The sequence below is a fragment of the Jaculus jaculus genome, chromosome 6 (genome assembly GCF_020740685.1).
Source record: "Jaculus jaculus isolate mJacJac1 chromosome 6, mJacJac1.mat.Y.cur, whole genome shotgun sequence".
In the NCBI taxonomy this organism is placed as follows: domain Eukaryota; kingdom Metazoa; phylum Chordata; class Mammalia; order Rodentia; family Dipodidae; genus Jaculus; species Jaculus jaculus.
The window spans coordinates 92,869,779-92,895,706 of record NC_059107.1 but is presented as its reverse complement, the minus strand read 5'-3'; the positions used below and the strand labels follow the sequence as shown (position 1 = coordinate 92,895,706).

The 25,928-nt window shown below is 43.4% G+C and overlaps 1 protein-coding gene across 1 annotated transcript in view; it reads left to right on the top strand.

Moving 5' to 3' along the window:
• Lima1 (LIM domain and actin binding 1) overlaps positions 1-25,928 on the top strand; it is a 144,982-nt gene that overhangs the window by 85,710 nt on the left and 33,344 nt on the right. Inside the window, exons 4-6 of the mRNA XM_045152631.1 lie at positions 5,877-6,341; positions 22,182-22,266; positions 24,924-25,072. Of these exons, the coding sequence (XP_045008566.1) occupies positions 5,877-6,341; positions 22,182-22,266; positions 24,924-25,072 (699 nt within the window). The remainder of the gene's footprint in view (positions 1-5,876; positions 6,342-22,181; positions 22,267-24,923; positions 25,073-25,928) is intronic.

Genomic DNA, 25,928 nt, shown 5'->3' with positions numbered 1-25,928 from the left:
CTGACGTGGGTCCTGGGGAATCGAGCCTCGAACCAGGGTCCTTAGGCTTCACAGGCAAGTGCCTAACCACTAAGCCATCTCTCCAGCCCTTAGTAAAATATTTTATTTATTTATTGGGTTTTTGTTTGAGATAGAAAGGCAGGTAGAGAGACTGAGAAAGAGAGAGGATGGGTGAGTCAGAGCCTGTAGCCGCTGCAAACTCCAGACACATGTGCCACCTTGTGTATATAGCCTACATGGGTCCTGGGGAATTGAACCTAGGTCCTTTGGCTTTGCAGGCAAGCGCCTTAACTGCTAAGCCATCTCTACAGCCCTTTATTTTATTTTATTCTTTTAGTTTTTCAAGTTAGGATCTTTCTCTATCCCAGGCCGACCTGAAATTAGTCTCAGGCTGGCCTAGAACTCACAGTGATCTTATTCCTCTAAAATTATTTTTATTTATTGGCAAGTAGAGAGAGAGAGAAAGAGAGAGAGAGAGAGAGAGGAGATATAGACAGAGAATGGACATGCTGGGACTTCCAGCCATTGCAAACAAACTCCACATATATGTGCCACTTTGTGCATCTGACTTTAGGTGGGTAGGCGGGAATTGAACCCTGCCTGGGTCATTAGGCTTTGTAGGCAAGTGCCTTAACCTCTGAGCAATCTCCCCAACCCTATCAACTGTTTACTTTTGAGCACACACCTTTAATCCCAGCACTCAGGAGGATGAAGTAGGAGGATTGCTGTGAGTCCAAGGCCAATCTGAGACTAATTCTAAATCAGCCTTGGCTAGAGTGAGAACCCTACCTCAAAAAAAAAAAATTTTTTTTTAAGTTATTAGCATCTGGGCATGATGATGCACACCTTTAATCTCAGGAAGCCAAGGTAGGAGGATTGCTGTGAGTTCAAGGCCACCCTGAGACTACAGAGTGAGATCCAGGGCAGCCTAGGCTACAGTGAGACTACCAAAGGGGGGAAAAAAAAAAAGCCAGGCTTAGTGGCTCATGCCTTTAATTCTAACACGCAGAAGGTAGAAGAGGTAGGAGGATCCCTCTGAGTTTTGGGCCAGCTTCAGACTACAAAGTATATTCCAGGCCAGCGTGGGCTAGAGTGAGACCCTACCTCAAAAAGGCAAAAACAGGGCTGGAGAGATGGCTTAACAGTTAAGGCAAAGCTAAAGAACCCAGGATCAATTCCCTAGGACCTACATAGGCCAGCATTTGGAGTTTATTGGTGGCGGCTGGAGGCCCTCGTGCCCCATTGTCTCCCTCTACAACCACCTGCCTTCTCTCTCCCTCGCAAATAAATGAATAAAAATAAAATAAGCCTTTGTTTCAGTTTCTTTTTTTTTTTAATTTTATTTATTTATTTGAGAGAGACAGGCACAGAGAGAAAGACAGATAGAGGGAGAGAGAGAGAATGGGCGCGCCAGGGCCTCCAGCCTCTGCAAACGAACTCCAGACGCGTGCGCCCCCTTGTGCATCTGGCTAACGTGGGACCTGGGGAACCGAGCCTCGAACCGGGGTCCTTAGGCTTCACAGGCAAGCGCTTAACCGCTAAGCCATCTCTCCAGCCCTGTTTCAGTTTCTTCTTCTTTCTTCTTCTCCTTGCCTCCTAAGTGCTAGGATTAAAGGCATATGCCACCACACCCGGCTAAAACATTTTTTAAAAAGCAAAAAGAAGGGCTGGAGAGATGGCTTAGCTGTTAAAGTGCCTGCAAAGCCAAAGGATCCTGGTTCTGTTCTCCAAGACCCATGTAAGCCAGATGCACAAGGGGGCGCATGCATCTAGAGTTCGTTCACAATGGCTGGACGCCCTGGCGTGCCCATCCTCTCTCTTTCTTTCTCTCAAATAAATAAATAAATAATATATATTTTTTAAAGTGCTGGAGCGATGGTTTAGCAGTTAAAGTACATGCCTGTGAAGCCTGAGGACCTAGGCTTAAGTACCTAGCACCCACGTAAGCCAGATGCACAAAGTGGCACATGGAAGCCGGGCATGGTGGCGCACGCCTTTAATCCCAGCACTCGGGAGGCAGAGGTAGGAGGATCACCGTGAGTTCGAGGCCACCCTGAGACCACATAGAGAACTTCAGGTCAGCCTGGGCTAGAGTGAGACCCACCTCAAAAAACAAAAACAAAAACAAACAAAGTGGCACATGCATCTGGAGTTCGTTTGTGGTGGCTGAAGGCCCTGGCATGCCCATATCCCTGACCCCCATTCAAGTTCAAGGCCATCCTGAGACTACGTAGTGAATTTCAGGTCAGCCTGGGCTAAAGTGAAACCTTACCACAAAAAAAACAAAACTCTATCCCATAACAATCATACTACTATTGTATCAGTGGACATTTCTTATTTAGCAAGTTGCAGTATAGTGAGTAACATCATTTCTAGTTAGTATTCTTCCTGCCCCCGCCCCCAGGTAGGGTTTCACTCTAACCCACACTGACCTGGAATTCACTATGTAGTCTCAGGATGGTCTCTGTGGTGGTTTGATTCAGGTGTCCCCCATAAACTTAGGTGTTGTGACTGCTAGGTTCCTAGCTGATGGATATTTGGGAATTAATGCCTCCTGGAGGGAGTGTATTGTTGGGGGCGGGCTTATGGGCTTTATAGCCAGTTTCCCCATGCCTGTGTTTGGCACACCCTCCTGTTGCTGTGGTCCATCTTCTGTTGGCCAGGGGGTGATGTCCACCCTCTGCTCATGCCATCGTTTTCCCCTGCCATCGTGGAGCTTCCCCTCGAGCCTGTAAGCCAAAATAAAACTCTTTTTCCCAGAAGCTGCTCTTGGTTGGGTGATTTCTACCAGCAATGCGAACCGGACTGCAACAGTCTCAAAGCCACAGAGATCCTCCTACCTCTGCCTCCCAAGTGCTGGGATTAAAGGCATGTGCCACCATGCCCGGCTTAATTAGTATTCGATATAACATTTTGTTGTGATGTGAAGGTGTTGTATCTTTTATTTATTTACTTATTTTGAGACAAGGTCTCATGTATTCCAGGCTGGTCTTGAATTTGTTGTGTAGGTAAGATTGACCTTTAAACTACTGATTCTCTTGTCTCTGTTTCCTGATTACTAGAATGACAGGCATGCACCACTCCCAGTTTATGCAGTGCTGGGAATAGAACCCAGGGCTTTTAAACATGCTAGGAAAGCACTCTACCAACTGTACAACATCCCAGGCTTTTAATTTTTTTCTTTCTTTCTTTTTAGAATACTTTTATTTGCAAGGAGAAAGAGATAGAAGAGAAAATGGGTGTGCCAGGCCTTCAGGCCACTGCAAACAGACTCTTGATGCATGTGCCACTTTGTGCATCTGGCTTACATGGCTACTGGGGAATCAAACTTGGGAGCTCGGGTTGTTAGGCTTTGCAGACAAGTGCCTTAACTGCTGAACCATCTCTCTACCCTTTTTTTTTTTTGAGACAAGGACTTGCTTTTAGAGTCCAGGCTGGCCTCGAACTCATAGTGATTCTCCTACCTCAGCCTCCTAAATGCACACGTTGCTATCTTCTTGACTACTTTTCTATGCTTATATTTTTAGATACACATGCACATTATAAAATGGGATCCTGCTGACTTATAATTTGCTTTTCTCATTCAAAGTACCTTGTAAACATCTTTCTATGTCAATAAATACATTGGTCTGTTTCGAGAGAAGCCGTGTCCAGTTACCAAGACAGAATGCAACCCTGCCTTTCCTGTGTGGGCATGGTAAGGCAGGTGAAGGCAGAGGCCTAGGTGACTCATCCATCCTGTGGCAGGAGGTAGTAGGGAAATATTTATTACAGTTTTTTAAATATTTTATTTATTTATTTGAGAGAGAGAGGAGGAAGCAGATAGAGAGAAAGAGAGAATGGGCATGTTAGGGCCTCTAACCAATGCAAACGAACTCCAGACGCATGCGCCCCCTTGTGCATCTGTTATGAGGGTCCTGGGGAATTGAAGCAGGGTCTTAGGCTTAGCAGGCAAATGTCCTAACCACTAAGCCAGGTCCTCAGCCCTATTGTAGTGCTTGTTTTTTGTTTGTTTGTTTGTTTGTTTTTTCTTTTGGGGGCTTTATATTTTATTTATTTATTGGCAAGGAGAGAGAGGATGAGAACACAGGTGCACCAGGGCCTCTAGCCACTGCATACGAACTCCAGGTGCATGCACCACTTTGTGCATCTGACTTTACATGGGTAGCAGGGAATTGAACCTGGATCGTTAGGCTTTACAGGCAAGTGCCTTAACTGCTGAGCCACCTCTCCAGGCCTATTTAATTTACTTACTTACTTATGAGGTAGATAAAAAGAGGCCGATAGAGAAAGAATGGGCAGGCCAGGGCCTCCCACAAACGAACTCCAAACACATATGCTGCCTTATGTATCTGGCTTACATGGGTTCTGGGGAATCGAACCTGGGCCCTCTGTCTTGACTTTGCAGGCAAGCACCTTGACTGCTAAGCCATCTCTCCAGCCCTATTTATAGATCTTGAGACAGAGTCTTTGTTGCACAGGTTGTTTTTAAACACCTGGGCTCCAGCAATCCTTCTGCCTCGGCCACCTGAACAAATGGCTAGGACTTGTGCCATCATGCCTGGCAGGAACCTTTTTTTAATTCTCATCAAAAATTCTCCTGTTTCTTTTATCTCTAATCCATATATGCTTCCTCCAGTGCATCAACATGGAAGCGAAAATTTAAACAGTGGAACCAAACAATTGTGCTAAGTATTTTTTTCAAGCCTTGCTACTCAATGCAGTAGCTCTCAGAGATGTAATAGGGTGAGAGACTTAATTCTCAATATAGCTGCTAATCCTGTTTAATTCCCTGCAGTCTTTCAGTCCTAGGTTGTTTGCCCTTTCTTTCCTAGTTGAGATCTCAAGGAGCCACAGGCAGCGGGAACACAGGGTGAGAAGATACTGGAGGTTGCCGGCGGTTTGGAAAGTGCTGGTGTTCAGCTTATTTAAGACTTAAAGCACATGATGCTTAATTTTACTTAACAAGCATGTTTCCTCTCCTAGTCTACATTACTGACTGTTTCCATTTTTGACTCAAGTGAAAGTGAACTCTCTTAGGTGTTTAAATGTGTGTCCTCTGATAACCACAGTGGGTGATATTTTCTAATGAAACCTCTGTTTTTTTCAACCAAACTTGTAAAATAGTGAATTTTCTAAGGTGATTATGAATTAGACGTAGATAAATATATAGGGAAAAAACTGCAGAAAAGACTAGATTCTTTAAAAAAATATATATTCTTATGCAAAAGTAAAATTTTGAGTGCCGGGGTGTAAATACTGCAAAAAAAGAGAGAGACTGCCTATATGCTTGTAAATTAGGTCAGCTATATACTAATATCATTTATGCAAAATATGTAAAAGGCTTGCGATGTCTTTAGTTTCTACAAATGGTTTCAGTTCTCGATGCTGCCTTGCTAATTGCACAGTTTCAGCTGTACTGCCTTATTTTTGAAAGAAAAAAAAATCCAGTAGAATTCATCATAGAATTCTTGTCATACTTTGCTGAACTTTTATTACTCTATAGCTACAGTATTTAAGGCACCTGGTGTTTTGCCCTTTCTCCTTGCTTTTTTTCCATGAATCCTTGGAGAGAAGAGAAAATCTGTATCCTGCGTAACTATCATTAGATCTAGGCTGGCCTTTCTTCTCATTTTGTCCTTATAAGGCTATCCTGTTTTATCACTTCCTGCTTCAGCTCCTGACTTTTTCTCTCTTCCCCTCGCCCTGTCCTGGGTGGATGCATGCTCCATGTGGCAGGCTGTAACTGTTCACAGCTGTCGGAAACGGCTTGTGCACTTGGAGCCGCCTGGAGTTTTAACTTTAATTTTACAAAGAACATGTTTGACTGTTGCAGCAGGCAAGTTATGACTGGTCCTTACTTCTTGTTCCTCTAGAACACTGAAAATCTCCCCCAGCATTTTAGAAGAGGGACCCTGTCTGTGTTAAAGAAAAAGTGGGAGAGCCCAGTGCCTGGGGCAGAGTCTCACGCGGACCTTCAGCAGCACAGCAGCGCTGAGGTCAGGCGCAGAGTGGACCCCCCTCCTGCCGAAGTGACAGGCAACTCAGCCTCGGGAGCCAGGGCTGATCACGAAGAGCAAACCCAGCCCAGACCCAGGCTTGGACCACGTCCGGAAGCGGTTCCTCTGTGTCAGCATCCCCGCACGGAGGACAACGAGGATCTTAAAGCTCACACAACAGAAAGTGGAAAAATGGAAAACTGTCTGGGAGATTCCAGGCATGAAGAAGAGAGATCTGAAATGAGTGAAAACACAGAAGTCTCGGGCAAAATAGAGAAATACAATGTTCCACTGAACAGGCTTAAGATGATGTTTGAGAAGGGAGAACCAGCTCAGCCCAAGGTAAGCACTGGGAGGGCTCTCAGTACGCAACGAAAGTGCTTTCTAAAAGTGTGGACTGCTAAGGTAGAGCTGGAGTCCAGTCGAGTATGTGGTCAGTATGTCTTTTGATTCAAGCTCGAGGAGTTAATAAGTTTCAAATAAACTATTCACATAGATGCTAAGACTTGTGAGTCTCTAGCCCAATTTCATGGTTAATCAGTATAATACTGGGGCTCAAGTTGATATTTTTTTAAAAAATGAAAAGTTGAATTACATGCTTTTGAACGCTTGCCCTTTTAATTTGTGCCTTTGTCATCTGTAGCCTTGGGGGTGGGACCACTCTGCTTGGACACAGCTGCAGACTGCGTTAGGGGCAGAGTTTAGCCCGAAGACTGAGGCTTAGTTGTCTCTTGGCTGGATGAATCCCTTCCCTTCTTCTCAACTTCCTCATTTGTGCCTCCCAACAAATGTTTTTTATCAGCTAAACTCCTCTCCCAGGAAAAATCAATGATGATAGCCAGACTAGCTGAAGCTTTCAGGAGTTTTGACTTGCAAATGTACAGGCTTGCATTTTCCTACCGCTGCTAATGAAATCCGATCCTTCGTGTGGATTGCACACTGAGTCCCTAGAGGGAATTACTTAACTAGAAAATGAGTTGCATATGCTGGTGACTTCTAACACAATCCAGAGGCCACAGAGCTGGTAGGTTGTTCCAGTTTTCTCATACTTTCCTACATATCTGGCTTTGGATATTGGGATGGTTTGTTACAACAGTCATCATAATGAAATAAACAGATCTGATGGGTAGCAAAGCCATCACTTACTTTAGACCTAAGTACATGCGAAAAAAGATGGTTTTTCTTAAGCTGAATATTTGGCCCAGATTCTTACATTTGTGAATAGCACGAAACATTCCATCTGAAATAAAGAAAATAAATCCTTCATCCTGTCATCCTGAGCTGTGTTTAGAGTGACACCATCAGTTCTTTCCAGTAACTTGCTGTGCCTGTTGCCTTCCTGACCATAAAAGTTCTTGACTTTCCTGAAGATCTGCTTTGAAAGCCTAGAAAGAATTTTTAAAGGTTTGTTAAAGCTAGAACCCTCTTCTGTATGTGAGTTTTAGCTCAGCTTGAATGTTAGAACCAGTTGGCAAGAGATGTAACCACAAAGTGGTTTTATGACTTTTCTTAAACTCCCCTTTTCAAATTTTTTAGTTCCCTAGGCCTGCCAACTCCCTGTTTTCTCCTTATGGTCTTAATAAAAAAAAAAATTTTTTTTTATTTAAATGGGAGAAAGAATTTTAAGTGGAAGGAAAAAATGTCAGAAATCCTAAATAGAGAGGAAGGGGCTTTGTTGCAACTCAAAGCACCATTGTAAGTCTCCTCACAGACCCCACTAGGGGTGGGACAGCTGATGTCATGCCTGCACACACAAAGTAGATTCAGTGCAAAAGTGTTTGTGCGTGTCAAAACTGGCCCGAGGCGGGAAATGACTGGGACTGCAGCAAACCGAAATGCTGATTATGTGTAAGGATCTGGTGAGAGATTTTTTTCCTCATAAATGTCTAGTGAGAGATGGGTCAAGACAAGCCTAATTCTTGACGTCTGATCAGAGTGGAGGAAAGGAACAAAGGGGAGGGGGAACTATATAAATGGATATCCTTAGCCACACACAGTGGCTCATGCCTGTAATCCCAGCATTTGGGAGGCTGAGACAAGATTGCTGACTTTTTTTTTTTTTTTTTTTTTTTTTTTGAGGTTGGGTCTCACTCTAGCCCAGGCTGACCTGGAACTCACTCTGTAGTCCCAGGCTGGCCTCCAACTCACAATGATCCTCCTGCCTCTCCCTCCTAAATGCTGGGATTAAAGATGTGTGCCACAACAGCCGCCAATTGCTGTGATTTTTGAAGCCAGCCTAACCCGGGTTGCAGAGACATATCTCTCAAATCTCCCTCAATCCCCTAAATGAAAAGAAAAAAGATCCTGCTAGATCACTAATAGTATTGGGCAACCTCACAGGTAAACTCATAAGAAGATGGGCCAGTTCTGAGATAGTCACATGAGCTTTTTAAGTGTGTGTGCCTTTCTTTTCTAGTCCTTTGTGCCTTGGCTTCATAGCTGTCTCTTCCTTCTCCCTCCTTCCTTCCTTCCTTCTTTTCTCCTTCCTCCTCCCTCCTTTCTTTCTTTCCCCTTCCTCCCCTGAGGTAGGGTCTTGTTCTAGCTCAGGATGATCAGGAACTCTGTAGCTCACACCTGGGCCTCCAGCCACTGCAGATGAACTCCAGATGCATGTGCCACTGTACATCTGGCTTTACGTGAGTACTGGGGAATTGAACTCAGATCACGAGGCCTTTTTTTTGCACAAGCACCTTAACCGCAGAGCCGTCGCTCCAGCCCTTCATAGCTATTTCTAAAGAAACATTATTGTTGGCTTAGGGGTTACAGCATTTGCCTGTGAAGTCCAAAGACCCAGGTTCAATTCCCCAGGACCCACGTAAGCCAGATGCACAAGGGGGCACATATATCTGGAGTTCATATGCAGTGTGGCATGCCCATTCTCTCTTTCTCTCTCATGAATAAATAAATAAAATATTTAAAAAAAAAAACATCATTGTCCATGTTGGAAACAGTCTCAGTTATATCAGAAAGCTGTGAGCAGGGTTAACGGTGTAGCTCAGTGGTAGAGCACTTGCCTAGTATGCATGAGGCCCTAGTCTAGTTTTTAAAAAAAGGGGGAGCCGAGCATGGTGGCGCATGCCCTTAATCCCAGCACTCGGGAGGCAGAGGTAGGAGGATCGCCATGAGTTCGAGGCCACCCTGACACTACATAGTGAATTCCAGGTCAGCCTGAGCTAGAGTGAGACCCTACCTCAAAAAAGCAAAAATAAAAAATATAAAAGGGGGGGTTGTCCAGTATTTCAAACTGTTAAGAGAATTAAGAGAAGTTTTTCTACTTTAGGTTGAGGAATAATTAATTCAAGTTATGGTTGTTCTATCGTAATTTCATCTTTTACATAGATAATGCTTGAATCAGGAAGTGACATGTTTGGGTCTTGAGAAAGAAAGTTTTGAGAAATACAGTAGGAACACTAGAAATTCTTTTAGGAAACGTTTATACCTGAAGGGTATATTTAAGAGCCAACAAATTAGTATCTCAGACTGCCAAATGAAAATGTGTGATTTTGGTTCTATAATTGAATTTTAGAGAACTGTGTGAGGTGGTCTGTGCTGGTGATCCCAGCACTAAAGAGGCTGAGACAGAAGGATTTCGAGTTTGAGGCCACACTGGGTAACAAAGTGAACTCCAGGCTAGACTTGGCTACATAGCAAGACCTTGTCTCAAAGAAAAGATTAGGGGTTGGGGAGATGGTTCAGCAGCTAAAGATGCTTGCTTGCAAAATCTTTGGGCCCAGGTTCAATTCCCAATTCACCTACGTAAAGCCAGGCCTAAAAAGTGGTGCAAACTGGGTGTGGTGGTGCACGCCTTTAATCCCACCACTTGGGAGGCAGAGGTAGGAGGATTGCTGTGAGTTTGAGGCCACTCTGAGACTACATAGTGAATTCCAAGTCAGTCTGGGCTATAACAAGATCCCTACCTCAAAAAAAACAACAAAAAATTTTTTTAATCCCGAAAAGTGTTGCAAGCATCTTGGACTTCTCTTTGAAGCCTTGGCACACACACACAATATTAAAAAAAAAAAAAGAGAGAGAGAACTGGACTGAATCTTAATTAGATGAGAAAGGTCAGGAAGTGCATAGATAATCAAAATACCCAGTATCCTTCTAAATCTATGTGTCAGTTTTCTGTTCTCATCTACTCTTCTTCCTATCACTTCTCATTCTTCCCTTCCTGTTGTTACCTTGTATAGCAGTAATTTCTGTGACTGGAAGAGGTAAATCCCAAATCTAGATTCCAGTCCTGAACTCTGTTTTTTGTTTGTTTGTTTGTTTGTTTGTTTATTTGGTCTTTCTCACTCTAGTCCAGGCTGACCTAGAACTCACTCTGTAGTCCGAAGCTGGCCTTGAACTCACTACAATCCACCTACCTCTGCCTCCTAAGTAAAGCGTTGGGATTAAAGATGTGTGCAGCCTTGCTTGGTGCTTGGACCAATCCTGAACTCTTTTAGAAAAAAAATTATTTATTCACTTGAAAGAGAGAAATAGGCATGCAGAACCTCTAGCCGCTGCAAATGAACTCCAAACATATGTATGAACATGTGTATCTGGCTTATGTGGGTTCTGGGGAACTGAACCTGGATCCTTAGGCTTCATAGGCAAGTACCTTAACCAAGCCATCTCTCCAGCCCCTGATCCTGAACTCTTATCCCAAGTTTTAGCCTCTGCCATAAGGGACATCTCTGTGATCCTCAAGATTCAACAAGACTAGAAAGAATCCATTATCAGCTGGCTGTGGTGGCACGTGCCTTTAATACTTAGGAGGCAGAGGTAGGAGGATCATAGTAAGTTAGAGGCCAGGCCTGAGACTATATAGTTAATTCCAGGTTAGCCTGGGCTACAGCAAGTTCTTACCTCAAAAAATAAATAAATAAATAAATAAATAAATAAATAAATAAAAGAATCCAGGGCTGGAGAGATGGCTTAGTGGTTAAGGCACTTTCTTGCAAAGCCAAAGGACCTAGGTTCCATTCCCCAGTACCCACGTAAGCCAGATGCACAAGATGGCACATGTGTCTGGAGTTCGTTTGCAGTGGCTGGATATCCTGGCATACCCATTCTCTCTCTTTGTCCTTTTCTCTCTCTCTCTGTCTGACTGTGTCTCTCAAATAAATAAATAAATAATAAAATTAAAATATTTTTTAAAAAGAAGCCATTATCTTTCCAGCATAATCTCTAATGCCCCTGCAATTACTTACAGCATCACCATTCACCCAGTTTCTTAATCTCTGAAGTCATAAAACCAGTACTTCCTTCCGTCTGCTCCCCATACCACCAAGTGAGAAGTCAGCCTTTTGTGGGGTTTTAGATGTTGTTGCTGCTGATGTTTTTTTTTTTTTTTTTTTTTTGAGACAGGGTCTCACTCTAGCACAGGCGGACCTGGAATTTACTATGTAGCTCTGGCTGGCCTCGAACTACCTCTGCCCCCCTGTGGTTGGACTGAAGGCATGCACCACCATGCCTGTCTGTATTTTTGTTTGTTTGTTTTAAAAATAAGTTATTTATTTATTTATTTTCAAGCAGAGCGAGACAGAGAAGAGACACAGAGAATGGGCCCTTCAGAGCCTCCAGACACTGCAAACTAACCCCAAATGCATGCGCCACCATGCATCTGGCTGTACGTGGGTCCCGGAGAATTAAACTTCGGTCACTAGGCTTTGCAGGCAATCATCTTAACTGCTGAGCCATCTCTTCAACCCTGTTTATTTTATTTTACTTATTTTATCTTATTGTTTACGAGGTAGGGTTTCTCTCTAGCCCAGAGTGACCTGGAATCTGACCTGGAATTCACTATTCAGTCTCAGGCTGTCCTCAAACTCACGGCAATCCTCCTACTGCCGCCTCCCAAGTGCTGGGATTAAAGGCGTGCACCACCATGCCTGGCCCTGTTTATTTTTGAGATAGATTTGCTGTATAATCGTGGCTGTCATAGAACTTGCTGTACAGACAAGTCGGCCTCAAACTTTCTGTGATCCTCCGGCTCTGACTCCTGAGTGCTCAGATGTGCACCATTGCACCTGGCTCCCAGTCAGCCACTTTTTGGGGGGTCAGTGGGGAAGGGGGTTGAGGTATGGTCTCCCTGTCGCCCAGGCTGACCTAGAATTCACTATGCAGTCTCAGGCTAGCCTCAAACTCACAGCAGTCCTCTGAAGTGCTGGGATGAAAGACGTGCACCACCACACCCAGCCCAGTCAGTCACTTTCCAAGCCTCTCAATACTGTCCAAACATCCCCCAAGCATGGGCTGTTCTTTCTGGTCTCACACCTGGCTCATGAGTTTTTAGCCTTACTAGATTTTGCTTATAGTATTTGCAAGCAGAGAGAGAGAGAGAGAGAGAGAGAGAGAGAGAGAGAGAGAGAGAGGGGGGGGGGAATGAGAATAAAGGGAATGGGCGCACCAGGGCATCTTGCTGCTGCAAATGAACTCCAGACATATGTGCCACTTTGTGCATCTGGCCTTATGTGGGTACTGGGGAACTGAACCCTGGGCTGTCAGGCTTTGTAAACAAGCATCTTTAACCATTGATCCATCTCTGTAGCCCTCTTTTATTCTATTTATTTGCAAGCAGAGAGAGAGACAGAGAAAGAGAGCAAATGGGCACACCAGGGCATACAAACCCCAGATGCACACAGTACTTTGCACGTCTGGCTTTACATGGGTACTTGGAAATTGAACCCATCTCAGCATTTTAATCCATAGTCTTTAGAAGCCAGGATGTGGTTTGTTGAAAATTAAGTAGCTGTTCTTTGAAGAGTGACCAGTGAAGGGAGCACATACAGTGTTCCTTAAGCCTTGGCCCTTTCTGATTGGTTCCTAACATATCTGGTCCACACAAATCACTGGATAGGGAAAGAAGAGACCACATATTTGTATGCTATACTTCTACCTATATAACCTATTTATAATTATGGTCTTAGAATACTCGCCATGTATCTGAGGTTGACCTTGGACCCTGTTCTTCTGGCCTCTGCCTCCCAAGTGCTGGGGTTACAGGCATCTTCCACCATGCCAGGTTTTCATATATCTTGTCTGTCTGTCAGTTTATTTGAGAGAGAGAATGGGCATGCCAGGGCCTCTGGCCACTACAAATGAACTCCAAACACATGTGCATCTGGTTTACAATGGGTTCTGGGGAACTGAACCTGGGTCCTTAAGCTTCACAGGCAAGCACCTTAATCACTAAACCATCTCTCCAGGTCATAATCCCAAATTTATAGGTGGAAACAGCTGAGAAGCTAACTGATACGCCAATGTCGTGTGGGTAATCAATGTTAAATAGGGCTGGAGAGAGGACGCAGAAGTTAAGCTTACTTGCGAAGCCTGGCAGCTGGGTAGGATTCCCCAGTACCCACGAAGAGGGTGAATGCCCAAAGTGGTACATGCCATGCATCTGGAGTTTGTCTGCAGAGGCTGAAGATCCTGGTGTCTCTCTCCCCCACCTCCACCCACCGGTCTGCTTGCAAACAAATAACCTGCTCCTTACCATATAATACTATCTTTATGGATATTTTGACTATCTATTGCTTGGAAACAGCTGACCAGAGCCCTACATATTTGGAACTATGGAAACTTGAATAAGTTGAAAACATATAAACAGTGGTATCCTCAAACATAAGCTCTATCTTCTCACATTTTATATTTAACTGAAAGAAAACATCAGCAAGAAAATGATGAAATACTTTGGAATGCAAGCAATTTGTGCTAAAATTACAGTGAAAGCTTGCAGATTTAGCTTTGTTTTTCTTATTCTTTTTTTTTTTTTTTTTGAAGTAGGGTCTCACTCTAGCCCAGGCTGACCTGGAATTCACTATGTAGTTTCAGGGTGTCCTTGAACTCATGGCAGTCCTCCTACCTCTGCCTTCCAAGTGCTCGGATTAAAGGTGTGCGCCACTATACCCAGCTTAGAAGAAAAATTTTAAATAAATATTTTTTTAAATATTTATTTAGATGCTAGAGAGATGGCTCAGCATTTAAGGTACCTGCCTGCAGAGCCTAATGACCTGGGTTCGATTCTCCAATACCCACGTAAAGCCAGATGCACAAAGTGGCACATGCACCTGGAGTTCATTTACAACAGCTAGAGGCTCTGGCACACCCATTATCTCTCTCTTTGTCTCTCTTCTCTCTGTCTGTCTCTATATATGCAAATAAATAAAAAATAAATATTTAGCCAGGCATGGTGACAGATGCCTTTAATCCCAGTACTTGGGAGGCAAAGGGAGGATTGCCCTGAGTTTGAGGCCAGCCTGGGCTAGAGTAAGACCCTTCTTAGCTCAAAAAAAAAAAAGTGTATGTATATATATAAATTTGAAAGAAACAGAATGGGTATACCAGAGCCTCCTGCTGTTGCAAATGAACTCCAGTACTGAGGCACTGTCAACCCTGAGCCATCAGGCTTTGCAGGCAAGCACCTTCAGCCACTGAGCCACTTCCCTATACCCCCAAATTTTTATATCTTAATATTTCGAGAAATTAAGGGTACATTTCTTCTATATCTTATGATTTCTATTTATAATTCATCAAAATCCTCTTTCTCCCTAAAAGTTATCCTTCCTCTACTGTTGACTTTGGAAAGAGTCTGGAGGGATCCAAGTGGGAAGGTTGAGGGAAATAGCTGAGTGAAGTGAGGTGCTCTCCACTAAACCATTGAAGGGAGGGTGAGACTGGGCCTTGTGGAGCCTAGACTCACCTTCAGTGCATGTAGCCAAGGCTGACCTTGAATTCCTAATCCTTTTTATTTTGTTTTTGACAGAGAGAGAATGGGTGCACCAGGGCCTCCAACCACTGCAAACTAACAACAGATGCATGTGCTCCCTTGTGCATATGGCTTACGAGGGTCCTGGAGAATTGAACTAGGATCCACCGGCTTTGCAGGCCTTAACCGCTAAGCCATCTCTCCAGCCCAAATTTCCTAATTCTGTTGCTCCACCTCCCAAGTGCTCAGATTACAGGTGTGCACCACCTTGCCTGATTTGAGAATCAGGTGATTTTGTTGTTGTTGTTGTTTTTGGTTTTTAGGAGCTTTTTCGTTTGTTCTCATTTTTTGTTTTTTGTTTTTTATTTTTGATTTTTTTTTTTTAAGGTTGGGTCTCACTGTAGCCCAGGCTGACCTAGACTTCACTCTATATTTGTTTTAAAGAGAATTTTTCAGTTGGGTTCGATGGCTCATGCCTGTAATCACAGAGTCTAAGAGTTTAAGGCCAGCCTGGGCTCTAGATTTAAATCTGGACTATAGGTAGGGTTACACTGTAGTCCAGGCTGACCTGGAACTCACTCTAGTCCCAGGCTAGCCTCGAACTCACAGTAATCCTCCTACCTGTGCCTTCCGAGTGCTGGGAATAAAGGCATGCCTGTCCTACACACAAAAAAATTCTTTTTGTTGTTTTACTATATTTCAGCTATTTTTCTCCCTACTTCCTTGAGAAATACTGGAGGAAACCCCTCCTCCTTCCTGTACCGCAGATTCAACCAATGGAATGTGGGTCGTAATTTAATCTTGAATGTATTTGAAATCTTATTCTTGTGCTTGTATGATCCGATGCTGAAAGTAATTCAAAATAATGTACTAGGCTTCACCTGGGGTCTCAGTGCAACTGAGGCAAGTTTTTCCTCTAGCCCAGGCTGACCTGGGACTCATTCTAAAGCCCAGTCTGAGGAATAGAATTATAGGTGTGAGCCTATAATCTTTAGCCGAGCTAAGGATGGGAACTATTATGTATTTAACATGAAAATATACCTCCGCACTAGCAGGTGTCTCCACTAAAACCACTACAGGGTCCTTCACAGCACAGAAATGTGGAGCTAGACCTAAACAAAACCCCACCAACAAGCTACAAACTCTTGGATTTGTACTTCAATTTTATCTTTGACTGGCTCTAAATGCCTCTGTTAAGAATGCAGCTCAGGGCTGGAGAGATGGCTTAGCAGTTAAGCGCTTGCCTGTGAAGCCTAAGGACCCCGGTTCGAGGCTCGGTTCCCCAGGTCCCACGTTAGCCAGATGCACAAGGGGGTGCACGCGTCTGGAGTTCATTTGCAGAGGCTGGAAGCCCTGGCGTGCCCATTCTCTCTCTCTCCCTCTATCTGTCTTTCTCTCTGTGTCTGTCGCTCTCAAATAAATAAATAAAAATGCTTTAAAAAAAAAAAAAAGAAAAAGAAAAAAGAATGCAGCCCAGCAGGGCGTGGTGGCGCCCTCCTTTAATCCCAGCCCGTGGGAGGCAGAGGTAGGAGGATTGCTGCGAGTTCCAGGCCACCCTGAGCTAGAGTAAGACCCTACCTCGAAAAACCAAAGAAAGAAAGAAAGATGAGGGACTGAGGAGATGGCTCGGTGGTTAAAGGTGCTTGCCTGAAAGCCTAAGGATGTGGTGATTCCCAGTACCTAAATAAAGCCAGATGCACATGTGTCTGGAGTTTGTTTCTTGCGCTGGCTAGAGGCCCTGGTGCACTATTCTCTCTATCTATCTGCCTCTTTCTTTCTCTTTCCCTGAAGTAAATAAATAAATATTTTAAAAATATAAATATTAAACCAGGCATGGTGGTGCACGCCTTTAATCCCAGCACTCAGGAGGCAGAGGCAGGAGGATTGCCATGAGTTCAAGGCCACCCCAAGACTACACAGTGAATTCCAGGTCAGCCTGGCCTAGAATGAGACTCTACCTTGAGAAGCCAAAAAAAAAAAAAAATATATATATATATATATATATGTGTATATATATATATATATATATATGACATATAATTATTTTCTGATATTTGAACCACTAGAAAGTAATATGTCTAAAAATGTAAACTTGGTTACTGATATAAACTACATATTCTTACCATCTAAATTTTTGTTTTGTTTTGTTTTTTGAGGTAGTTTCACTCTAGGCCAGGCTGACCTGAAATTCACTATGTAATCTCAGAGTTGCCCCTAACTCACTGTGATCCTCTCAAGTGCTGACATTAAAGGCATGCATCACCACACCCAGCTAAATTTCTTAATTCATAGCAATGGTTTCTCTTTTTGTACTCATAGCTAAATGTTAACATTTAACACATCTACACATGCTTGCTAGTAATATTTAGGCAGACTTCAATTAAGTTGTGTCAGATAGTATCATTGCAGAAAAAAAAAATCAACTCTGATACCTTTCTCTGTGACCCCAGGCTCTGGATTCCATGATAGAGTGGATTAAAGCTGTGAAACCTCAGAATTTCACAACTAGATTGGGGTGGTGTTCTCAGCTTGGGACAACTGCCCAGTTCAGTGCCTGGCAGGATTGTTGAGATTTGAATTCACCTGTGATACATTTGAATCAAAGCTAAAGACATAAATGTGAAATAATAGTAATAAGCCTGGGAGGTAAACTGTGAATCTTAATTTCTAACACTGATCTAATATTCTATATTAGATCAATGTATTTAGTTGGTATTGAAAATGGTAAACTAATGAAATCTAAATCATGAGGTTTATATCAAAACCAACATTTCACAAATGCACCTTAAAGCAGTGTAAGGGTTAATAATCTGGGCAGTTACCATTTCTTGGCACTCATAATATAAACAATAGATAATTCTGACATGAGATATTCATTTAAACTTGAAGAATTTTATACAAAGAAAAAAAATAGTGACTTCACAAATTTGACATATCCATGACCATTTCTTCTGGAGAACGGGAGCTATTTATTTACTTGACAGAGGCGGGGAGGAGAGAATGGGCACGCCAGGGCCTCCAGCCACCGCAAATGAACTCCAGACACATGTGCCACCTTGTGCATCTGGCTTATGTGGGTCCCAGGGAATTGAATCTGGGTCCTTTGGCTTTGCAAGCAAATAAATGCCTTACCTGCTAAGCCATCCCTCCAGCCCAACAAGAGCTGTTCCTATCCATGGTTTAAAAAAAAAAAAAATTTATAGAGTCTACTCTTTCAATCTAGTCACATTTGAGAAAAATTGTTTCTATTATATTAGTAGTACAGAATGAGCTACCATTTAGAAAATTTACTTTACCCCAGGAAATTAAGTTCAGGCCAGACAAAGCACTCCAGTTTTACTACAAATTGTTTTTATAAAACTACCATTGCTTCTAATGTAGGATTTTGTTTTAAAAGGAACAGAATATACTTAATAATAAATTCCTTAGGGTGCTTTAAGAAAAGGAAGTAGGCATCTTCATATGAGCTCACTGAGGTATTAGCTTTCGGGATTCTCCATGTCGGCCAGCAAATGTGAGGACGTCTGTGGTGTTCAAGTGTTGTAGATGGTACTCAGTGCTGGGACAGCCTGAGTTCATCCAGAATGGCTGTAATTAGTTTTGACATAATTTTGTGAAAAAATGAGTGGTAAAAAAATAAACAAAAGAATCAATGTATTTTATTCTTAGCTTTCGTAAACTATATTTTATAACTATTCAGTTTCTCCAGAAGGCTGATATACTTCAATATTTGGAAAGCTCAGTGTTAATTTTTGAGTTGGGAGAGGTAACCTAACCAGTTAACTACTTTTTGTTTGGTACTAAGGGATGTACCTTTCAATAAAACTAATGAATGAAATGCCAGTAGAGTGTGTGTGTGTGTGTGTGTGTGTGTGTGTGTATTATTTAAAAACAAAGAAAGAAAGATGAGGCTAAGGAGATGGCTCAGTGGTTAAAGGTTCTTGGTTGCAAAGCCTGCTGGCTTAGATTAAGTTCCCCAGCCACCCATGTTCAGCTGGTACAAGCATCTGGCATTCCACTTGCAGTGGTAAGAGGCATGGACACACCAATACATACACACACACAAATAATTGGGGGGGGGGTATTTTTCAAGGCAGTGTCTAACTCTAGCCCATTCTGGCTTGGAACTCACTCTGTAGTCCCAGGCTGGCCTAAAATTCACAACAATCCTCCTACCTCTGCCTCCCAAGTGCTGAGATTAAAGGTGTAAACCACCATACACAGTAATAATTTTTTTTTTTTTTTTTAGGGTTTAGAAAGGTGGCTTAGCAGTTAAGGTGCTTGCATGCAAAGCCTAAGGACCCATGTTCTACTCTCCAGGTCCCACATAAGCCAGAGGCACAAGGTGATGTAAGGTCACACATGCGCACAATGTGGCCCATGCATCTGGAGTTTGATTGTAGTGGCTGGAGGCCCTGGTGTGCCAGTTCTCTCTCCCCCTCCCTCTCACACTCTCTCTGTCTCTTTCAAACAACAACAAAAAAAAGTACAAAGCTGGAGAGAGATGTCTTAGAGGTTAAGGCACTTGCCCGCAAAGCCAAAGAATCCACATTCTATTCCCAAGAATCAATGTAAGCCAGATGCACAAGGTGGCACATGCATCTGGAGTTCATTTGCAGCAGCTGGAAGCCCTGGCATACCCATTCTCACTCTCTCTTTCTTTCTCCCCCTCGTTAATAAATAAATAACAACTTTAAAAAAACAATAAATAAATAAGGGCTGGAGAGGTGGCTTAGCAGTTAAGGTACTTGCCTGCAAAGCCTAAGAATGCATGTTAGAATCTCCAGGTCCCACATAGCCAGATGCACAGTGACACAAGAATGCAATGTCACACATGCGCAAAAGGGAGCACATGTGTCTGGAGTTCATTCACAGTAGCTGAAAGGCCCTGGATTGCCCATTCTCTCCCCCCCCCCCCAAAAAAAAAGTTCATGTTAAATGCTAAATGTTTAGCCAGGCATGGTTGTGCACAACTTTAATCCCAGCACTCAGGAGGCACATGTAGGTGGATTGCTGAGAGTTTGAGGCCACCCTGAGACTCCATAGTGAATTCCAGGTCAGTCTGGGCTACAGTGAGACTTTACCTTGAAAAACCAAGAAATAATATTTATAATTGGCAAAGCTGACTGGAGATAAATTGTGTTAAATGCTTCCTGAATTTTTGGTGTGATACAAGCAAATAAGTCCTTGGCTCTAACTTCATTTTTTTAATTATTTATTTACTTGAAAGAGAGTAAAGAGGGAGGGAGAGAGTGAGTTGGTACACCAGGGCCTCTAGCCACTGCGAATGAACTTCAGATGCATGTATCATCTTGTGCATCTTGCTTTCATGGGTACTAGAGAAATGACCCTGAGTCCTTAGGTTTCTCAGGCAAGTGCCTTAACTGCTAAGCCATCTATCCAGCCCTGGTTCTAACTTCTTTTTTTTTTAATTAATTAATTAATTAATTTTTATTTTGAGAGAAAGAGAGGGGGAGTGGGTATGCCAAGGCCTTCAGCTGCTACAAGTGAGCTCCAGATGTGTGTGTCCCCTTGTGCCCATGTGCAACATTGCATGCCTACGTCACCATACGTCCAGCTCCATGGGACGTGGAGATTCCAACAGGAGTTCTTAGACTTCACAGGCAGACACCTTAGCCACTAAGCCATCTCTCTAGCCCTCTTAACTTTCATTTATTTATTTATTTATTTTGCTTTATTGAGGTGGGGTCTCACTGTAGTCCAGGCTGACCTGGAACTCACTATGTAGTCTTAGGGTGGCCTCGAACTCACAGCGATCACCTACCTCTGCCTCCCAAGTGCTGGGATTAAAGGCTTGTGCCACCACACTCTGCTATATATCTTTAAAATTCTGAAGTTGGTTATGGTGACACACACCTTGAATCCCAGCACTCGGGAGGCAGAGGTAGGAGGATCACCATGATTTCGAGGTCAGCCTGAGCTAGAGAAAAGTCTATCTCAAAAAAAAAAAAAAACAAGCCGGGTGTGGTGGCACATGCCTTTAATCCCAGCACTTGGGAGGCAGAGGTAGGAGAATCGCCATGAGTTCAAGGCCACCCTGAGACTACAGAGTTAATTCCAGGTCAGCCTGACACAGAGTGAGACCCTACCTCGAAAAAAAAAAAAAAAAACATGCCAGGCATGGTGGCTTACACCTTTAATCCCAGCACTCGGGAGGCAGAGGTAGGAGAATTACCATGAGTCCGAGGCCAGCCTGAGACTACATAGTCAATTCCAGGTCAGCCTGACACAGAGTGAGACCCTACCTCAAAAAACAAAACAAAAGAAAAAACTCTAATTTTCAGGGCTGGGGAGATAGCTTAGTGGCTAAGGTGTTTGCCTGGAAAGCCAAAGGACCTCAGTTCAATTCCCAGGGACTCCATGTAAGCCAGATACACAAGGTGGCACATGTGTCTGGAGTTCATTTGCAGTGGCTGGAGACCCTGGTGCACCTATTCTCTCTCTCGCTTTCTCAAATTAATTAATTAACTTTTTATAATAATCTAATTTCTGGGTGTTTGCCTGCAACACCAAGGGATCCCAGTTCAACTCTCCAGGACCCATGCAAGCCAGATGCACAAGGGGGCACATGTGTCTGGAGTCCCTGGTACACCCATTCTCTCTCCCGCTTTTTTCCTCTCTCAAATAAATAAAATATATTTTAAAAACTCTAATTTCCAAAAATAAAAACAGCTGAGCACAGTGGTGCACACTTGATCCCAACACTCAGGAGGAAGAGGTAGGAGGATGACCTTGAGTTTAAGGTCAGCTTGGGACTACAGAGTGAGTTCCAGGTCAGCCTGGGCTGGAGTGAAACCCTGCCTCGAAAAAAGCAAAACATAAAAAATTAAGTAACGCCTGGCCAGGTGTGATGGCGCACGCCTTTAATCCCAGCACTTAGGAGGCAGAGGTAGGAGGATTGCACTGAGAGTTTCGAGGCCACCCTGAGACTACATAGTGAATTCCAGGTCAGCCTGAGCTAGAGCAAGACCCTACCTCGAAAAACCAACAAATAAATAAATAAATAAAGTAATGGCTAGAGAGATGACTTAGCAGTTAAGGCAAAGCCTAAGGACCTATGCTAGACTCTCCATGCCCCACGTAAGCCAGACACACAAGGTGACACAAGCAGGCAATGTCACACATGCTTACAAGGTAGTGCACGTGTCTGGAGTTTGATTACAGTGGCTAAGGCCCTGGTGTACCAGTTCTCAGTCTCTCTCTTTTTGTTCTCTTGCTCTCTTGCATTAAAAAAATAAAAATAAAAACCAGACATGGTGGCACACACCTTTAATCACAACACTTGGGATGCAGAGGATCGCTATGAATTCAAGGCCAGTCTGAGACTATATAGTGAATTCCAGGTCACCATGGGCTAGAGTGAGACCCTACCTTGCAAAAACAATAATAATAATAATAATAAAATAAAACAGCTGTGAGCATTACATCATTATTTTCTATCTTATGCACAGAGCTTATTTGTTTTCCAGATTCTTTGGGCCCAAAGCCGAAATGCAAGTGGAAGGAGGGTCTCTGAAAACAGCTATTCTCTGGATGACTTGGATGTCAGCCCAGGTAAGAACCTAGACTTCATGTGATTAAAGTCCTCTAGAAAGCACCCAATAGAACCACTGCCTTCTGGACTCAAAACTGATGCTTTTAAAGGAAGAGTGAGGAGGCTGGAGAGAGGGCTTAGCAGTTAAGGCACCTGCCTGCAAAGCCTGAGAATTCATGTTCAATTCTTCAGGTCCCGCATAAGCCAGACAAACAAAGTGATACAAAGTTGCACATGTACACAAGAGGGCACTTGTGTCTGGAGTTTTATTTCAGTGGCTGGAGACCCTGACGCATTCCCCCCCACCTCTCTCTCTCTCTCATTTTCTCGCTCTCTTGCACTAAAAAAAAAAAAAAAAAAGCCAGCCAGGCATGGTAGCACACACCTTTAATTCCAGCACTCAGGGGCAGAGGCAGGAGGATTGCCATGAGTTCAAGGCCACCCTGAGACTACATAGTGAATTCCAGGCCATCCTGGACTAGAGTGAAACCCTACCTTTAAAAAAAACAACAACAACAAAAAAAAAAGCCAGTCTGTTGGGCTTTCCTCAAAAAAAAGAAAGAAGAAGAAGAGTAAAGGGCTAGAGAGATGGCTTAGTGGTTTTGACTCTTGCTTATGAAGCCTTAGGACTCAGGTTCAACTCCCCAGATCCCATGTAAGCCAGCCACACAAGGTCATGCATACACACAAAGTGGCACACAGTCTGGAGTTCATTTGCAGTGTCGGGAGACCCTGGCATGCCAATTCTTTCTTCTCTCTCATTTAAAAAAAAACAAAACAAAACTGAAATAAGAGTGAATCCAGGTGTAGTGACACATACCTTTAATCCTCGCACTCAGGGGGCAGAGGTAGGAGGGTTACCATAAGTTCCAGACCAGCCTGGGACTACAGAGGAAGTTCCAGGTCAGCCAGGGCTACAGTGAGAACCTACCTCAAAAATAAAATAAAACAATGGTGCTACTACCAACATGGCTATGACCTGTTAGGCGTGACCCTGGCATTAGAAGTAAAGACAGACAGATACAAGCGATAGAGTGAAAGCTGGGATCGGTGGTCAGCAGGCTCTGCTGGAGACTCGAAGCACTGCCTAACCAGCATTGGTTTAATGTATATTGTACACATGCAGAAAGCTTTGGAAACAATTTTCATTTATCAAGTTGAAAAAGTATGGGAACAGGGAAGAAAGTCAGATAATGTAAGAATGAGCCAGGCATGGTGGCACATCTTTAGTCCCAGCACTAAGGGCATCTGGTTTATGTGGGTGCTGGGGAATCAAAGCTGGGTCCTTAGGCTTCACAAGCAAGTGCCTTAACCACTGAGCCATCTCTCCAGCTCACTCACTGTTTTATTTATTTATTTACTTATTTTATTTTTTTGGTTTTTTTTTTTTAAAGTAGGGTCTCACTTCTGGCCCAGGCTGACCTGGAATTCACTATGGAGTCTCAGGGTGGCCTCGAACTCACGGCGATCCACCTACCCCTGCCTCCCGAGTGCTGGGATTAAAGGCGTGCGCCGCCACACCCGGCTTTCACTCACTTTTTTTTTTGTTGTTGTTGTTGTTGTTGTTCATTTTTATTTATTTATTTGAGAGTGACAGAGAGAGAGAGGGAGAGAAAGAGATAGATAGAGAATGGGTGTGCCAGGGCTTCCAGCCACTACAAACGAACTCCAGACGCATGCGCCCCCTTGTGCATCTGGCTAACATGGGTCCTGGGGAATCGAGCCTTGATCTGGGGTCCTTAGGCTTCACAGGCAAGCGCTTAACCACTAAGCCATCTCTCCAGCCCTCACTCACTGTTTTTAAAGGCAGTTGCTTACAAAGTCTGCAGGTCCAGTTTCTATTCCCCAGTAGCCCCCCCTGTAAAGTCAGATGCACAAAGTTGTACATCCATTTGGAGTTCTTCTCTCCTCTCTCTCTCTGTCTTCTTTCTGTCTCTCAAATAAATAAATAAAAATTTTATTAATAAATAGTCTTTAATTATGAAAAAGGTACTCCCTTTAATGTTAGGAAAGTGAACGAATGTTACATTATAAAGACAATTATAGCCAAGTGGGGTGGTGCATACCTCTAATCCCAGCACTTGGGAGGCAGAGATAGGAGAATCGCTGTAAGTTCGAGGCCACCCTGAGACTACATAGTGAATTCCAGACTGGGACGACAGGACAGCCTGGGCTAGAGCGAGATCCTACCTCGGGAAAAAAAAAAAAAATTAGAATCTTAAAAATTTTAGACTCCCTTTTTTTCTTTGTTTTAAAAGTACTGATTTTTCACCTTGTCCCTATTTATTTATTTATTTAGGAGAGAGAGAGAGAGAGAGAGAGAGAGAGAGAGAGAGAGAGAGAGAGGCATATAAAGAGAATGGGCATGCCAGGCCTTCCAGCCATTGCAAAAATAAACCAGTTGTACCACCCTGTGCATCCTGGGTTACGTGGGTACTGGGGAGTTGAACCTGGGTCCATAGGCTTCACAGCCAAGTACCTTAACCACTAAGCCATCTCTCTAGCTCTCACCTTTTTTCTTGAGCAGGACTCATTATGAAGACCAGACTGGCCTCAATCTGACAGAGATGTGCCAGTCTCTGCCTCTTGAGTGCTGGGATTAGAGGCATGAGCCACCAGCCTGTCTTTGGAATCACCTTTTATCCTGTAACAAAGCATGTTATTTGCACACTTTCAGGTCATTTGTCACCCTCTGCATTCAACTTGGAGAAAAATGAGAATAAGCGAAACCTAGAACTTCCACGCCTCTCAGAAACCTCCATAAAGGATCGAATGGCCAAGTACCAGGCAGCTGTGTCCAAACAAAGTAGTTCAACCAACTACATCGTATGTATTCTGTATCCTTCTTTCATTCACTCCATTATACAGTGGTCACTGAGCATTGAAACTGGAACATCTTCCACACCCACATATCTGAGCCCTAGTACCTTCCCATGTCTGCTGGCCTGTCTCTTCATTTGAATCCTGTGCTCAGTTGCTTTGTATTCTGTGTTTTGGTTTGGTTTGGTTTGGTTTGGTTTGGTTTTTTCAAGGTAGGGTCTCACTCTAGCCCAGGCTGACCTGGAATTCACTATGTAGTCTCAGGGTGGTCTCAAACTCATGGTGATCCTTCTGCCTCCTGAGTGCTGGGATTAAAGGCATGCACCACCATACCTGACCTTTTTAAAATTTTTATTTATTTGCAAGGAAAGAGAGAGAAAGAGAGAAAATGGGTGCTAAGAGTACCTAGCCATTGCAAATTAACTCCAGACACATGGGCCACTTTTGTGCACCTGGCTTTACGTAAGTACTGGGAAATCGAACTCCAGTCAGTAGGTTTTTGCAGGCAAGCGCCTTAACCACTGAGCCATCACTACAGCCCTCCTTACATTTTCTGATCTCAGTTTTGTTACCCTAGCTCATTCACATTCACACTCCACTCATACTTCTCTGATGTTACCATTGAATAATTTCATTGAGAGCTTTCCTGGCTCCTTTTTTTTTTTGTTTTGGTTTTTTGAGGCAGGGTTTCTCTCTAGCCCAGGCTGACCTGGAATTCACTATGTAGTCTCAGGGTGGCCTTGAACTCACTGCAATCCTCCCAAGTGCTGGGATTAAAGGTGGATGCCACCACATCTGGCTTTTTTAAAACTTTTTTATTTACAGCTTCCCTAAGAGTAGACAATAAACCATAATAATTTCC